Below are 17,985 nucleotides of genomic sequence, written 5' to 3'. Positions count from 1 at the left end.
CCATGGGATTTTCCAGGTAAGAGTACTGGAGTGGGGTGCCATTGCCTTCTCTGCCTCATAGGGCTAATATCCATTAATTTAGAAAAAGAATATGCAGAAGCATGGACAAAAGTGGTAAGAGACAAACCCCAAAGTGTGATGGGAAAGTCTACACATTTGTGTTGTGGCAGGAATGGAAAAAGAACAGTGAGAGCAATTTCAGCACCATGCAGAAGCAGAAACAACAGTTCAACAGATATTCGTAGAACACCAAGTATGTGCTATGGATTTTGTATTTTTAAATTATTTATTTTATTTTTAGCTGCACTGGGTCTTCATTACTGCAAGCGGGCTTTCTTTAGTCACAACAAGCTGGGGCTACTCTCCCATTGCGGAGCACAAGCTCTAGGTGCGCAGGCTCAGTAGTTGTGATGCAGGGGGTTAGTTGCTCTACTGGCATGTGGAATCTTCCCGGACCAGGGATCAAACTCGTGTCCCTTGCATTGGTAAACGTGATGTAAACGTGAAGTCGCTCAGTCATGTCTGACTTTTCGACACCCCATGGACTGTAGCCTGCCAGGCTTCTCTGTCCATGGGGATCCTCCAGGCAAGAATACTGGAGTGGGTTGCCATTTCCTTCTCCACGGGATCTTCCTGACCCAAGGATCAAACTTGGGTCTCCAGCATTGCAGGCAGACTCTTTACCCTCTGCACCACCAGGGAAGATACTGCATTGGTAGGTGGATTCATAACCATTGGACCACCAAGGAAGTCCCTGTACTATGGATTTTAGATGCTCTAACATGAATTAAATTTATTAATTTATGATGTCATTGGATTGAATTTCTACCCAATACATTTTCCCTAAGGGAGAGTAGGCTGATGTTCCTGAAAATCATGTAAGTTTTATTATTTCCTTCTTTTGATCATTTAAAGGCATCTATATTTTTTTCTTTGTATTAATGAATAAAATATCTCACATTTTTGTGAGGCTTTAGAGCTTGCAAAGGTCTAAAACATCTCCCTTTGTTATCCTGTGCATCATAGGAGCGACTTCACTTTCACTTTCCACTTTCATGCATTGGAGAAGGAAATGGCAACCCACTCCAGTGTTCTTGCCTGGAGAATCCCAGGGACGGGGGAGCCTGGTGGGCTGCCATCAATGGGGTCGCACAGAGTCGGACACAACTGAAGCAACTTAGCAGCAGCAGTAGCAGCAGCATAGGAAAGTATAGAGTATTGCTTAAGAACTTGGATTCTGTAGACAGATTACAGAAACTGGAATAACACTCATCATGTGTGTTGATGTAAGTCTTGAGTAAGACTTCTTGATTTCCAGAGTTTAAAAAATGGGAATAAAAATAGTGCCTAATTCATAGATTTGTTATGAGAGGATTAAAGGAGTTCATATGTGTAAAGTGCTTTATCTGGGACCCAGCACAAATGAACAATATGTAAGTTTTAGATAAACTCCATATTGTATATTGTATATACCAAGAAGGCTCTATTTTTCTCAGTATTGTTGTTCAGTCGCTCAGTCATGTCTGACTTTGGGACCCCATGGACTGCAACAAGCCAGGCTTCCCTGTCCTTCACCATCACCCGGAGGTGGCTCAAACTCATGTCCATTGAGTCAGTGATGCCATGTAACCATCTCATCCTCTGTCATCCCCTTCTCCTACTGCCTTCTATCTCTCCCAGTATCAGGGTCTTTTCAGTGAGTTGGCTCTTCACATCAGGTGGGTGAAGTATTGGAGCTTCAGCTTTAGCATCAGTCCTTCCGATGAATATTTAGAGTTGATTTCCTTTCAGACTGACTGGTTTGATCTCTTTGCGGTCCAGGGGACTCTCAGGAATCTTCTCCAACACCATAGTTCAAAAATATCAGTTCTTCAGCTCTTAGCCTTTTTATGGTCCAATGCTCACATCCACACATAAGTACTAAAAAAAACCATAGCTTTGACTGTACGGAACTTTGTAGACAAAGTAATGTCTCTGCTTTTTAATACACTGTTTAGGTTGGTCATAGCTTTTCTTCTAAGGAGCAAGCATCTTTTAACTCCGTGGCTGCTGTCACTGACTCAGTGATTTTGGAGCCCAAGAAAATAAAGTCCATCACTGTTTCCATTGTTTCCACATCTATTTGCCACATCATAATCTTCATTTTTTGAATGTTGAGTTTTAAGCCAGCTTTTTCACTCTCCTTTCTCAGTGTTACTCAACCAGTAATGGTACAGCAGGAACTTAAACCATATTTATCATCTTCAAGACAAGGTTCTTTGTATTATATACATAGTGGAAAAGCAATAAAACCAAGCTAAACCAGACCCAGGCCTGAAAAAATGATAATAAAATCTCAGAGATAAGGGAAACTTAAAAAATCACCAATCTAATCTTCTGCCCAATTCAAGAATTCTCTCTACATTCACCTAATGAATTGTCATACAGCCCCTCTGAACATCCACAATAACAGGATTCACTGCCTTAAGAGGTAAACCATTCCTTTTTTTTTTTTTTCCAAATCAATCAAAATATTCTTCTTGTCTCCTTATTACTAACACTACTTCTAGTTCTGCTTAAAAAGAGTAAGTCTAACTCATCCTAGTAGTTTCTGCTTAATGTTTCATTGACTTTCAAATAGCAAAATTCCTGTGCAAGGAAACAATGACGCCTTTTGAGATGCCTCAAAACTAAATGCGAGTCCAATCTTTTATTTTTCAGGAGGCATACAACAGTGTAAGTTCATTACACCTGAGATAATATTTCAGACTTGTTGACTATTCTTGTAAAAAACTCCATACGATTTCCAATTGAAGTATCCTTTTCTTAAAGCTTTTAAAAAAGAAGACAAGTTTTCTTTTTGATTTTGAATCATCACACGTTCATTTGACATACAGCCTTCATTATATGAAAAATACTGGAAACACAAAACTTAGTAACACATTGTTCTCATCCAGTTGTATACAGAAGTCATCTTGTTCAGTATAGCTTGACTGAACCCTGTGTGTAGATTCAGAACTACTAGATTTTGTTGATAGGTAAAATCAGTAAAGTTTGCCTTCAACTGATCAATGCAAAGGACTTGTAGGATGAATGAATGAGTGTTGATTTTTAATGTAATCTAAAAATGAGTGACACTATTTAGATTTTAATTCAAACTTTGAAATTCTTGGTCCCTACATTTCTTAAATTTGGATATTTGAAAGCATAAGAAACTAAATTTTGCCTTTATCTCATAGTCAGAGCCTTAGTACTATGTGTAAAGAAAGGTTGCAAGATAATCTCCTACATTTATGAATTATTTTAATCCAATTCATAAACACATACATTTTTGAAATAAAAATATCTATTTTCATTAAATGGAGTTTTAAATTCACATGTATTTATTAGAATACTGATTTTTATTTTGTACATTTTTGTTTTTGCTTTAGAGTTTGGGTAGACAACATTTTAGATCTCACTTAAGTTGTACACTTACATGAAAATAGAATTAAATGAATCACTCTGTGGTTAATAAATTCAATGTTCTGCTTACAGACAGATTGTTATAAAATTACTGATATATTCTAGCGAAAGCAGTAAAGGTTATGTCAAATAACTACTAAAAAAATCATCATATGTAGCATTAATGATGTTACCTTAACATACCAGCTTCAGGGGCTGCATAATTGTTTCTGCCAACCTATAAATTTTTGAGTAACAACAAAATTATTGTGATTTTTCTTGCTAAATAATTCATACATTACAAAGCATGTATGTAACAAGGTCCATGAATCACTAAAGCATATAATGATCATATATCTAATGACATATCTCTTTTCATAAGATGAATTCAAATAGATTTATGTATTTAGGTTAACTAAAAAATACTGAGTTTATAAGGTTCATAATTCTATCATCATCAACATCAAAAAACTTCAAATCTTCCTTAAGAAGTACATGATTTGCTTCTAAATCTGAAAGCTTTGGTTTATCAAAATCCTTGTTTAGGCTACTTTTCATGAAGTTTTACAGCTTTTAAATTGATACTATAAATATCACTGAAGATAAATTAATAATATAATGGAGTAGTACAATGTTCATAAACTGTATTTAAAATGATATAAGTGCAACTAAAATAGCTATAAGCAATACTATATAAAACCTCATTCTGGTAGTAGCTGATATTCTTTATCCAGCAACTAGGATTTAAAAGATCATTTACCAACATTTTATGTACTTTTCTTTGGTCTTATCTTTTTAAAAAAATTTTTTGGCCATGTCATGAGGCATGCAGGATCTTAGTTCCCAGACCAGAGACGGAACCTGTGCCCCCTGCAGTGGAAGCATGGGGTCTTAACCAATGGACCACCAGGGAACTCCCTGACTTTTTCTTAAATTAACTCAAACCAAGTATACCTTTAATGCTACTAAAAATGATCCCAAATGAAATTTCATCTATTTAATTCAAACTAGGTTTCATACTAAAATTTTTAAAATTCCAAGAATACAACATATAAAATGTTTTTTTTCCCTCTTTTTATTTCTAACATTTTTCTAAATACAGTTATTTTCTATAGAAATTATGCGGTCACAGTTTATCATAGTAATATTGAATCCTTTACTAATCTTTCAAAATTTAATTGAATCCTTTTCTAATTTATTTTCTTGGGCTCCAAAGTCACTGCAGATGGTGATTGCAGCCATGAAATTAAAAGACGCTTACTCCTTGGAAGGAATGTTATGACCAACCTAGACAGCATATTCAAAAGCAGAGACATTACTTTGCCAACAAAGGTCCGTCTAGTCAAGGCTATGGTTTTTCTAGTAGTCATGCATGGATGTGAGAGCTGGACTATAAAGAAAGATGAGTGCCAAGGAATTGAACTGTGGTGTTGGAGAAGACTCTTGAGAGTCCCTGGGACTGCAAGATCAAACCAGTCAATCCTAAAGGAAATCAGTCCTGAATATATTCATTGGAAGGACTGATGCTGAAGGTGAAATTCCAATACTTTGGCCACCTGATGTGAAGAACTGACTCCTTAGAAAAGACCCAGACCTGGTGCTGGGAAAGATTGAAGGCGGGAGGAGAAGGGGACGACAGAGGATAAGATGGTTGGATGGCATCACCGACTCGATGGACACGAGTTTGAGCAAGCTTCGGGATGGACAGGGAAGGCTGGCATGCTGCAGTCCATGAGGTCACAAAGAGTAGGACACGACTAAATGACTGAACTGAACTACGAATTTTTAAACATTATTTTTATTTATGGTGAAATATGCATTATGGAATTTATCACACTAGCCATTTTTAGCATATAGTGTTAAGTACATTCACATCACTGTGCAACCATCATTACCACCAAGTCTAGAACTCTTTTTATCTTACAAAATTAAAACTCTATACCTATTAAACACTAACTACCCATTTCCCCTCCCCACTTTATTAGTTTTTAATGGCTTTATTGAAAGCTAATTCAGATGCTGTACAGTTCTTCCTTTGAAAGTGTACAATTCAATGTTTTAAGTATGGTCACAGAATTGTGTGGCCATTAGAAGAGTTTCATTACCCCCAAGAATCCCCATGCCCACTATCACTTACTCCCCATTTCCTCCCAATCTCCCCAGTCCTAGGCAATCAATTTCTGTCTCTACAGATTTGCCAATTCTGGACATTTCATATAAATGAAATCATACAATATATGGTCTTTCATGGTTGGCTTCTTTCACTTAGTGTAATGTTTTCAAGGAAGCTTTGTCAGTGCTATAGCATGAATCAGTACTTCTTTCCTTTTTTTGGTTGAATATGTAATATTCTATTGTGTGAATATGCCAAATTTTATTTTTATCCACTTATTGATATTTGAATTGTTTCCAGTTCTTTGCTAGTGAATAATGCTATGAACCCTTGTGTACAAGTTTTTCTGTGAACATATTTTCAACTCTGTAGAGTATATATCCTAGGAACAGAATTACTGGGTAATATGATAACTTCATATTTGATATTTTCAGGAATGGCCGAACTTTTCCAAAGTGACTACACTATTTTACCTTCCCACTAACTAGTTATGAGGGTTCCATATTCTCCACATTTCTTGCCAACACTTTTTATTATCTATTATAGCCATCCTTCTTCTTTTCACAGCTATTTGTAAGGCCTCCCCAGACAGCCACTTTGCTTTTTTGCATTTCTTTTCCATGGGGATGGTCTTGATCCTTGTCTCCTGTACAATGTCACAAACCTCCATCCATAGTTCATCAGGCACTCTATCAGATCTAGTACCTTAAATCTATTTCTCACGTCCACTGTATATTCATAAGGGATGTGATTTAGGTCATACCTGAATGGTCTAGTGGTTTTCCCTACTTTCTTCAATTTAAGTCTGAATTTGGCAATAAGGAGTTCATGATCTGAGCCACCATGATGGCTACTCCATTTCTTCTAAGGGATTCCTGCCCACATAGTAGATATAATGGTCATCTGAGTTAAAGTCACCCATTCCAGTCCATTTTAGTTCACTGATTCCTAGAGGTCTCTTCAAGAAAATTAGAGATACCAAGGGAACATTTCATGCGAAGATGGGCTCGATAAAGGACAGAAATGGTATAGACCTAACAGAAGCAGAAGATATTAAGAAGAGGTGGCAAGAATACACAGAAGAACTGTACAAAAAAGAGCTTCACAACCAAGATAATCACGATGGTGTGATCACTCACCTAGAGCCAGACATCCTAGAACGTGAAGTCAAGTGGGCCTTAGAAAGGATCACTACGAACAAAGCTAGTGGAGGTGATGGAATTCCAGTTGAGCTATTCCAAATCCTGAAAGATGATGCTGTCAAAGTGCTGCACGCAATATGCCAGCAAATTTGGAAAACTCAGCAGTGGCCACAGGACTGGAAAAGGTCAGTTTTCATTCCAATCCCAAAGAAAGGCAATGCCAAAGAATGCTCAAACTACCGCACAATTGCACTCATCTCACACGCTAGTCAAGTAATGCTCAAAATTCTCCAAGCCAGGCTTCAGCAATACGTGAACCATGAACTTCCAGATGTTCAAGCTGGTTTTAGAAAAGGCAGAGGAACCAGAGATCAAATTGCCAACATCCACTGGATCATAGAAAAAGCAAGACAGTTCCAGAAAAGCATCTATTTCTGCTTTATTCACTATACCAAAGCCTTTGACTGTGTGGATCACAATAAACTGTGGAAAATTCTGAAAGAGATGGGAATACCAGACCACCTGACCTGCCTCTTGAGAAACCTATATGCAGGTCAGAAAGCAATAGTTAGAACTGGACATGGAACAACAGACTGGTTCCAAATAGGAAAAGGAGTACGTCAAGGCTGTATATTATCACCCTGCTTATTTAACTTCTATGCAGAGTACATCATGAGAAACACTGGGCTGGAAGAAGCACAAGCTGGAATCAAGACTGCCGGGAGAAATATCAATAACCTCAGATATGCAGACGACACCACCCTTATGGCAGAAAGTGAAGAGGAACTTTTAAAAAGCCTCTTGATGAAAGTGAAAGAGGAGAGTGAAAAAGTTGGCTTAAATCTCAACATTCAGAAAACTAAGGTCATGGCATCTGGCCCCATCACTTTATGGGTAATAAATGGGGAAACAGTGGAAACAGCGTCAGACTTTTTTTGGCTCCAAAATCACTACAGATGGTGACTGCAGCCATGAAATTAAAAGACGCTTACTCCTTGGACGGAAAGTTATAACCAACCTAGATAGCATATTCAAAAGCAGAGACATTACTTTGCCAACAAAGGTCTGCTTAGTAAAAGCTATGGTTTTTCCTGTGGTCATGTATGGATGTGAGAGTTGGACTATAAAGAAAACTGAGTGCTGAAGAATTGATGATTTTGAACTATGGTGTTGGAGAAAACTCTTGAGAGCCCCTTGGACTGCAAGGAGATCCAACCAGTCTATCCTAAAGATCAGTCCTGGGTGTTCATTGGAACGACTGATGTTAAAGCTGAAACTACAATACTTTGGCCACCTCATGCGAAGAGTTGACTCATTGGAAAAGACCGTGATGTTGGCAAAGATTGGGGGCAGGAGGTGAAGGGGATAACAGAGGATGAAATGGCTGGATGGCATCACTGACTCGATGGACATGAGTTTGAGTGAACCCCGGGAGTTGGTGATGGACAGGGAGGCCTGGCATGCTGAGATTCATGGGGTCGCAAAGAGTTGGACACGACTGAGTGACTGAACTAACTGATAGCCATCCCAGTGGCTATGAAGTGGTATCTCGCTGTGGTTTTGACTCCCATTTCTCTAACAGTTAATGTTAAATGTTTTTCACGTGCTTAGTAACTATTTATATAATTTCTTTGGAGGAATGTCTGTCCATATTTTTCAATTTGGTTGTTGAGTTAGTAAAGTTCTTTATATATTCTGGCTACAAGTCCTTTTATCATATATATGATTTGCAAATATTTTCTCCCATGTCAGCTGTCTTTTCATTTTGATAGTGTCCTTTAAAACACAAAAGTTTTTAATTTTGATGATCCTCAACTTATTTATTTAGTCATTTGCCTTTTCTAACATTTATCCTTCCCCCAAACACATTTTTAGAGTAGGCTGTATATGAAATCAGTTTCCTTACTAGAAACCTAACAGAACTTAGAAATACACTTAGTAAAAATAATCTAGATTTATTTCGTCCCAGTTGTATTAAGTGTACTTTCAATTAGCAAGACAGTTTTCAGAAGTCACTGGATGACTAAGCTTGCACCATTAGGAACTATTTTATCCACATTTTCGTTTAAAGCAGAATTTTTTCCTTAGTATCTGATCTCTAGTTTTTGTTAGAAAAAGACTCTTATGGCCTGTGCTCCCTACTGACAACACTGCTTATTGTTGGGAAAACTCGTGAAACATTTGTCAAGCACACAAAATAGTATAAAAGTGAAATATAGTAATTAAGATGTGTGTTCTATCGATTGGGTAAGCTAAAGTAATTTTTCATTACTAACATAAGATTTAATAAGTATAAGTAGTTAAAGATTCTGACTTGGCACTAGTCATTAGCATGTAATTGAACTAGTAAAAAAGATCAGTTAAAGCTGTGTTGATTACCACCTTATCTTTGAAAGGCAATTAAAGACCTCAATCATTGCAACAAGATTTGATTGTGCAGCCTTTATTGGACATTGATCTTTCAGCAAAGTGCAGTTACATTTTCCATTAATTTACAGTAACACAGTTTAACTCTGATACCCTAGACTGTTGACCCAGGTGAGATGTAATGCTAAGTACTGGTTTAGGTTAAGATGCCCCAAACATTATTACTGTCTGAATGCTAAGTGCTGAGAAAAAGAAGATACCCAATCCACTAGCTTTAGGATAAGGTTTCTGTTACCTGTATTAGCTTTTAAATGAAATGAAATCCAGATCCTTGTCTTTAGTAGGTCACTCCATTCATTCAAATGACATTCATTCTTTAATGGAATTAAAAGACATTACTTCAAGAAAATTATAGATGTTTTGTGATTATAGTTTTGTGTGAATATAAGTGACACAAGATAAAATGTATATTTTAAAAGAAATATATATGGCTTTTAATAATTAAAAATGTTTCCATTTCTACTGAAGCCAACAATAAGCAAAATATTAGTAACCAAATGTGTGATGAATATGGACTTCCCTGGTAGCTCAGGTAGTAAAGAATCCGCCTCCAATGTGGGAGACCTGGATTCTATCCCTGGGTTGGGAAGATCCCCTGGAGAAGGAAATGGCAACCCACTTCAATATTCTTACCTAGAGAATCCTATGGACAGAGGAGCCTGGTGGGCTACAGTCCGCGGGATCACAGAGTTGGACACGACTGAGCAACTAAACACAACACATGTATATGATGAAAGAATTTGTAACTATTTTTACAATTTGGTGTGTCAAGACATTAGCACTGAGAAACTAGTAACCTCTTTCTTGCCCCCAACTCTGTTACTGCATCTTTTCTTTTCTGTTACAGAATCTTTATGGTGGTTCACCACTTACACAGGAACCACAAATTTTGACTAGAAATTTTTTCCAACATTTGATCATTGATTTGTATAGAAGTAACAACAGAAGAGATGCAAGATTTTAAACTGAAATTAATCTTCATTTAAAAAACACTTTTGCCTGGATTAAAGACTAAAATCCCATTAAAGTAGTAGATGCAGAAAAACTCTCTGTTTCCACAATTCCTCCTAAGAAAACTGCTATCCAGAAGGGCAGCGTCCATTTGAATCCTGCTTGCCATCTCAGGCATAGCCAGCATGTGCAGACAGGCTCACACAAACTGCCTTCAGTGTGTCTCCTTCTCCCTTCCTCTCACCTTATTTTAAAACTCCTTTTACTGATGAAGCCTTTTAAACATAAATGGAAAACAAGAATGAGGATTACAAAACCAGCGTTTCTGAAATAAAACTGACATTTGCTTATGAGCACATGCAAGATACACTTTTAAGGTAGAAGGGTTTCTTATTTTGCCCTTCTCAGATTACAGGTAGAAAAAACTTAAGACACAAAGGAGGAGTTATTAGCCTGAAGTCAAAAAGTAAGGCAGCACTATGACTAAAAATAGCATCAGTCTCCTGACTTCCAGCATTTATATTTTATCCCTTTTAGGCCACAATACTTTGATGTAATATCCAACTTCAAAGAAAAAACTTAAACCATTGCTGTTCAATGAGAAGCATTTTTCAGGCTAAATGGTTCACTATAAGGCTTCATAAATCCAAGGAATGATATTTTAAATATCTGAACCATGCCCTTAGCCATTGTTGAGTTCATCCTTCACCATGATCAACTCCATGAGAGCAAGAGGTCTATTGATTTTCATGTAATACAAGAAAATATTACATTTGCTTAATTGTTACACAGTGAGCACATCAGGCAAGAAATCAAGGCTCTATTTAATGCTGCAAACAGCAGAGAATTACAGAGATCAATAGGGTAGTTTGTCAAAGATGTTCTCCAAGGAGACTTACCTATCACCATATGGACAAGAAGTCACTGTGATTGTAGCTATTGAAAAACAGGTAAGCAGAGTCAGCAGTACAAATTATCAGAAATCAAACAGGCCAGTGTGAAAAGAAGTGCAACTTTACTGAAAAGCTGTATTTATAGTCTAGTAATTAAAAACCATTTTATCAGCCTTGTGTGGGGACCAAACCTTTACAGCAAGTATTGACAAGACCAACAGCAATGAATGACCAGTATTTGACTTAAAACTTATGAGCTATAGTTATTTAACTTTGCCCATTACAGAGGAAATCAGTTCTAGCCTTCCTTGCAAAATGCTAATAGTCAGTTTTATTATTAATGAAGCTTAATGTAACACTATCTCCTTTGTGTAAGCCGTTAACTAGTGTCAAGTATATTTTTCTGGACTATAAGTACTTCTTTGATTAAGGCATTATTTAGAATTGCTTTTAGACAAGTGAACACTACATATATTAGAAGAACAGTTCACTCTCTGTAGCTCATTTAAAATGACTACCTTTAACAAAGCCAGTTTGTGTTACTTCCATTATTCTGGTACCTTCACCTCAATTACTTCCACTCTCTTTCCCTGATTTGTTAGAAGCACGCACCCCAATGTTGGCTAGATTGAATTTTATAAAATATTTTGCTACAAAAATGTGTAAACCTTGCAGAGCATCAGCAACACATTAACATAAAATGATATATAATGCATGTTTGTAATTATGGGAGAGATCATAAATCTTAAACACTCATTGGTTTAGAAATTAAATAGTTCTACTTAGTTCTCCCTAAATTACTCCAAATTTCTGAAATTTACCATTCGTCTGGGTATTTTGTAACTACCCCCAAGGATAAAATTTTTTTAATGACTTTGCTTTCAAAAATGCAATTAACTTAATAAAATTCTAACGCAAAACTGCCATCAGGTCTTTAAAATTTCAGCCCACTTCCCATGGCCAATAAGTCTATGGATACGGACCGTTTCAGCTAATTGCTTTTTTAAGCAGTTACCAAATTTATTTTTTCTGGGTCTTTCTAGATCTTAATTGTTCTTACAGCTTTATCAGCATGCTATTTTAACTTTTAATAAGTCTTAATTTCATTTATTTTGCTGCATTTGCATTAAATGGAGTTGTTATCACATTAAAAAAATTAGTGTGGTATTGGATTCTTTAGGTAATGGGAAGGTTCAACATTCCACCCACACCTCTAGTACAGGAAAATGGCACAAGGGCTTTTAACACATTTCCATTTGAAATCCTGGCAGCTGAATGGTTTAAATTTCAGATTGCAATTAGAATTCTTATCAATTTTAGATTTGCCAATGATGTTATCTTTATTCTCCATCATATATTCTAAAATTCTCTACTTTTTCCAATGTTATAGACTTTTTTTTCCTTCCTTCTTTGTGTGGGTATCTATATTTTCAAAGAGTTGATATATAACTACAGAATCTATAAATTACAATCACTTTTTATCTCTAGTTCAACCTAGTTATAGGAAAAAATTGGTATAATGTTATGTGTTTGTGGTTCCCATTGGCTAAACAGAGTACGCAATATATCACAATGTATGAAAAGCTTTGCCTCTTGAGGGCAATGATTCATCTTAAAGAACCAGACACTGTAGGAAGAAAAAGGTGTTTGCAAAGTTTTATTTTAAAGGATCAAAAATAAATATTGCACATACACGAGAAAAAAAATCTATTGATATTTACGTCCTTCAACGCACACTTTCAGTACATGGCACCTTCATCTTCTTTATTTAGAAAATAAACTGTTATCGGTCCATAACTGGTGTGCACAGTCTCTGTGACTCTAGCAAATAACCAGGAGCCAAGTCCATATAATAAAGTTGGAATACCTAAAAAACAAATAAATATGTTATTTGTGAAATAAACATTGATTAATCATGTACTCATATTTGTCATAGTATAAATCACATAGCACTCTTTAGCAACATCAATAAATTATAAAGTTATAAAAATATGAGTAAACATTGACTCTACCTAAGAGGTCAATTTCATCTATGATTGTGAAACACAGTAACAACTGTATGAGCCTAGAGATTTTTACAACTATAGATAAAGACTGGTGTAAACCTCAAGCACTTTACAAACATTAATTCATTACCTCTGAGTAATTATGAAGTAATTTTATAGTCTTTTCACAAATAAGCAGAGAATATTAATTTATTTCATTGTAGAGGCTCTTCATTATTGGCCTTGAACTTAAATTACTAGGTCATCTTTATTGTGCTATAAGTTGGACAGTAATACTGATGGCTAAAATAATTTTTGTACAATTTAAAAGAAACTAGGTCAAAAAGCTGTCTTCAAAATCAAAGGCAAAACCTAATTCTAAGGAAGATTTTGGTATAATAACAAGCATGAGAAAGAAAGAATCCCATTCATAGTTTTACAACTGATTTGAAAATCTTGTTTCAACCTACTTGAAATAGGTTAATAGTAGACTCCAAGAATATATTTCTTCTTTGAAATATTTCCATTTGTGATAAGCTGCCATTTGTGATACATGAAACTAAACATATACTAGTCAGACATTGCATTAAGCCCTCATAGGCACATGAGACTAAGCTGGACCAAAAAAAAAAATCTTTTACAATTCTTATTTTTTGTAAGGCACTTATGTAAAATCAATGACTATTAATAACATTAAAAACATATGTATAGAACCAAAGGCACATGAAATCGATAAAAATATTGTATGCTTTGCACAAATATTAGTTTTACTGTTCCTGTGTATGAGTGGAACATACATAGGACAGAAATGGACAGAAAATGTCAATTTAAAAGAAGAGCTGTAATTTGGAAAATCACTTTCTTTCTAGTTCCTAGGGAAATCAACACATGCTCAGAACTAATCATATTGCTAAATTGTTTTCTTATTTTTTCTGCAAGAGTATCTTTGCTGTGTTATGCTCTTTTTTGATTGTATAAGTTCACTGGACTACTTTGTGCTTATTCCCTGAAGCTGCATTCCAGCCACTTTGATGCCAAAGATTAATTAGGGGAAGCATCACTAGTTGGCAATGAGAAAAGGCAAAAACCCCATTCAGACTGGCACCTCTCTATTTTTAGGAGTATACTGGGTCACTGTTTTTTACAATCACAGGGCTTCCTGGAACTCCTGTGAAACCTTTCACAGTATATTGCCTTCTTTGCCTTGTGAACACCTCCCTGCAAATCTCTGAAAGCCTCAAGGGAATGTCACAAAAAAGCCACAAAAACTAGCATCATAGAGCTATTTATTAATCATTCAACCAAAAAAAAGGGGGGGCAAGTGGGGGTGTAGAATGGGGGAGTGGACAAGAGAACAAAAGTAAGGCAGGCAGAAGTGAGTGAAGCATAAGACAGGTAGAAGTGAGTGAAGAAGGAGCAGATGAAATAAAAAATAAACTTTAATATATGTTATCACAACTTCAAAAGGTGAAAATCAATAGAGTGAGAGAAAAACAGGTTCTAGAAATAATTACTAATTTTAAATGGCAACCCACTCCAATACTCCTGCCTGGAGAATCCCATGGAGGGAGGAGCCTGGTAGGCTACAGTCCATGGGGTCGCAACGGGTCAGACACGACTGAGCAACTTCACTCACTTCCAAATATATTGATAGTAAAATAAATAAAATATGACTTTTAAACCAATGATAAGGACATTCAGTTAAGAAATAGCTGGTGACACTGAAAATTTTGTTTGTTTTTACAGTATTTATCAGTTTCCTGTAAAATATTGATTTTAAAAAAAAATCACACAAATGGTCAGTATTTTTTCAGCTAAAATGGAGGACTGACCAAGGATTACTAATAACTAACAACTAGGAACTGTTAATGCTGTTTGACAGAGGGTTGAGATGTGATATGAGAGTCAGAAATTCTCTATTTTTTTTTATCCTGCAGTCTACTTATTTAATGCAGTCAGGCTAATACACTAAATGTGAAGATTAGCCACATACATAATTAACACAGTTAAAAAACCCCATAATTTTCTTTATAGCACATATGCTATAAAATTTGTAAGGTTTGATGAAAAATCAAATTTTTTCTAGACTGTCTGAAACATATCATAACATCAAAATGAATGTGAAACCCAGTTCTTTGCATAATAATTCATTTTGAGTCAGCTGAACAGTAGGTAAACCACTGTCAAATTAAGCACTTAAAAAAAATTAGAACTTTGTAGCAAGTCTCCAATTACCCATTCATTCCAATGGTAAGTTGATTTTTTTAAATCTCAATCTACTTCCCAGCAGGATACCCAGACTGATAAACCATCAGTAAAATGTCACTTCCATTGAAAGGAAGGCAGGCAAGAAAGGGAACAAATGGGTAAAAGAGAAATCTTTATTATTTACAAAATGGAAAAATGAATTACTTTGATAATTACTAATTTGAAAGGGAAGAGGAGGAATAAAATCCTAAGTATTTTTAAATAGAATACATACTTGATGATGCAGAGGCGCAATAGCACAACACAGAATAAGAAAGAATCCTATTATCTAATTCCCTCCCCTAAGACAATAATACAAAATAAACATTACCAAATTGGTGAATAAAAAGTCCAGAAAAAAAAAATCTCCTTTTATTAGTATAAGCCAATTTGTATGGAAGCAAATACCTGAGCAGAAAGTTTCCCTTTCAGTTTAATTTAAAATTCTTATTCTCTTTTAAACAGAATTTTTAAATTTTTGAAGAGGTCAAAAAGACCATTAAATCACGATTCAGCTTTCTCTTCCATACACATTAAAAAAAAACTACAGCTGTTGTTTCTTTCTTCAAAAGATTTTACTACTTTCACTACTTTTCTATGTGAGCATGTTCTGGGCATCCTATTTCCTCTGGATTTCTTTCTACCTAAAAAGATTAGGCCCTTAATCAGTAAGGTGCTCTTAAATGGTGAAAACTTCTTTAGAAAAAGGCATTGGGTACATAGTTTACCCACAACTCTCCAGTTATGCTTTTCCTAACCCATTAAAGTGTATTAACTGTACATTTGGGAAGAATGACTTTTTTCTGTTTCTGAAGATGCTATTCAATAAAACTAACGTATTCTTCCTGAATCTAGTCATCACTCTAGTCTCTCCAAATAATTTTGGATTGAATTTTCTAAATCACTACACTCTTCAACTTCTTTACATCAACCTCAGAATTAGTGGGCGTGCTCTATATAGTTCATCAGCCAAATAATAAGGCATACTTTTAAAAGATTACACAACGCTAAATAATCTTCTCCTTAATGGGATGGACTCAGGACAGTACTAGTGGAGCAATGGCTCCAGACCCCCTGATTTACACATGTGAGTAATTATAAGCAAAAACACACCTAATGTATTTAAATTCAAGAAACTGTCAAGACTATATAGTAAAAGTGTGGCCGCGTATTCAGCTTTAATTCTGGTTCAAAAAACTGGTTGGATAATGTAAGTTAGCTTGCACATCTACATTCTGAATTACGGATTAATTGGATTATCAGTTATTAATAGGTTCAAACATCCTGAGGCCTTTCATTTACCTATAAAACAGGAAAGATGCACCCATGTGAATGTTCACGCCTCTTCTGACATTAACCGAAACATAATAAACATTCAGCAAGAGTAAATACTCTGACTTAGAATACTCCCATGAAAACATACCAGTAAAGAGGCAATCTTTTAAATATCTTTTAGGCCTAATATCTTAAGAAGCCAATACCACCGGTGAAAACCTTCGGTGGTTTTAGAAAAACGAACTTGCTGGGACTTCATGTAAAGAGAACAAAGAAACTTAAAAAAGTAGTTTCCGATTTTATACTCTGAACGCACCAACAAAGTGATGTTCATGAGAATGAATCCTGCCATATAATCAGGCATTTTATAAAAACTTCAGAGCCATTTTCAGCGCTCTACACCTTCCTTCTTACTGCCCAGTGGAAGGCTCTTTCTAGTTAACGAGTGGCTGGAAGTAAGAATAAAATGCCCTCTCGCCGGGAGCGGATGCAGGGGGGTCCCACTGTACAGGCCTGTCAATAAGCCCCACTTTCCCGGGGTACCATTCGCGAGCAACAACTTAGCTCTGACAAGCACCTGCTGGGCGGGGAATACGAAGCCCAGGACCAGGGTCAGTCCTGCAAGGCTGCAGAGTGGGTGGGACGCGGAGGCAGTCTGGGAAACGCCCCAACACTGGGCGAAGCGTGGCGAGCGCGTGCGCCCGGGCGAGCCTGCGCCGGGCCGGGGCAGGGTAACGCCGCGCCGGCGCGGTCCGATCTCGGGACGGGGTCGCGGCCTCGGAGGCAGAACGTCAGCGTGCTTTGCAAACAGTGGGGCCGTCGGCGGCGGGACGTGTTTTACCGGCCCGGGGCCACTCACCGAGGTTGACGACCTTGAGCGCCGTGAAGAATCGGTCCTGCCCGGCCAAGTCCTGCCAGGGAGCCTTGGAGCAGTGGTACTTGATGAAGGGGAAGCAGCCGGTGCGCAGGACGTGGTAGTTGGCGCCTTGCACCGGCCAGTTGAAGTGCGAGAGGCCGAACTGGTCGTTCCGGACGGCGCTGTAGGGCACGCAGAAGGAGGTCCAGTGAGGCAGGCGCCGCTGCAGCAGGTGCCGCGTCAGCACCTCCGAGGCTCGGGGCTTCGGGCGGGAGGCGGCGCCCGCGGCCCAGGGCCGGCACAGCAGCAGACGAAGCACAGCCTCGTGGGCCCTCCGTAGGGCCTCCATGACCGGCCTCGCCCGCGTCCCCCACCCCTCGGCCGCCTTACGGGCGCGCGCCCCTGGGGGCGGGGCCGAAGGGGCGCGCGCGCGTCCGCTCCCCGGGGCTGGTAGCGGGACGCCCAACGGGCGCCGCGCAAGTGCGCGAGAGCCCCCGGGGCGCGGCGGCGCGTGCGCACAAAGGTCTCGCGGCTTCCTGGGGAGAGAGTGGAGCAGCGAGGAGGGCCGGGCGGAGTGAGCTAGCTGAGGTAGTTAAATCGTCACCAAAGACCTCATAAAGTCGTTAATAACCCTAGGGAGGGAGTGAGAGGGTATTCGTGAGTTTTACTAGGT

The 17,985-nt window shown here is 37.6% G+C and overlaps 1 protein-coding gene across 1 annotated transcript; it reads right to left on the bottom strand.

Annotated features, from left to right (window-relative positions):
• Positions 1–12,589: 12,589 nt before the first annotated feature.
• C10H15orf61 (chromosome 10 C15orf61 homolog) lies at positions 12,590–17,779 on the bottom strand. The gene is made up of 2 exons (XM_027553049.1): positions 17,316–17,779; positions 12,590–12,816 (listed from the first exon to the last, which is right to left on the bottom strand). Exons 1-2 carry the CDS (start codon positions 17,659–17,661, stop codon positions 12,689–12,691), a joined length of 474 nt encoding a protein of 157 aa, XP_027408850.1. The 5' UTR covers positions 17,662–17,779; the 3' UTR covers positions 12,590–12,688.
• Positions 17,780–17,985: the final 206 nt, after the last annotated feature.

This window comes from Bos indicus x Bos taurus, chromosome 10, assembly GCF_003369695.1.
Source record: "Bos indicus x Bos taurus breed Angus x Brahman F1 hybrid chromosome 10, Bos_hybrid_MaternalHap_v2.0, whole genome shotgun sequence".
In the NCBI taxonomy this organism is placed as follows: Eukaryota; Metazoa; Chordata; class Mammalia; order Artiodactyla; family Bovidae; genus Bos; species Bos indicus x Bos taurus.
This window is presented reverse-complemented; position numbering and strand designations above follow the sequence as displayed.

What these genes read in the sequence shown, in the direction of transcription:
- C10H15orf61 (XM_027553049.1), bottom strand. Translation starts at nt 17,661, where the DNA reads ATGGAGGCCCTACGGAGGGCCCACGAGGCTGTGCTTCGTCTGCTGCTG. An exon ending in GCTCAAGGTCGTCAACCTCG is followed by an intron (nt 12,817 to 17,315) that starts GTGAGTGGCCCC and finishes TTTGTTTTTTAG; the next exon opens with GTATTCCAACTTTATTATAT.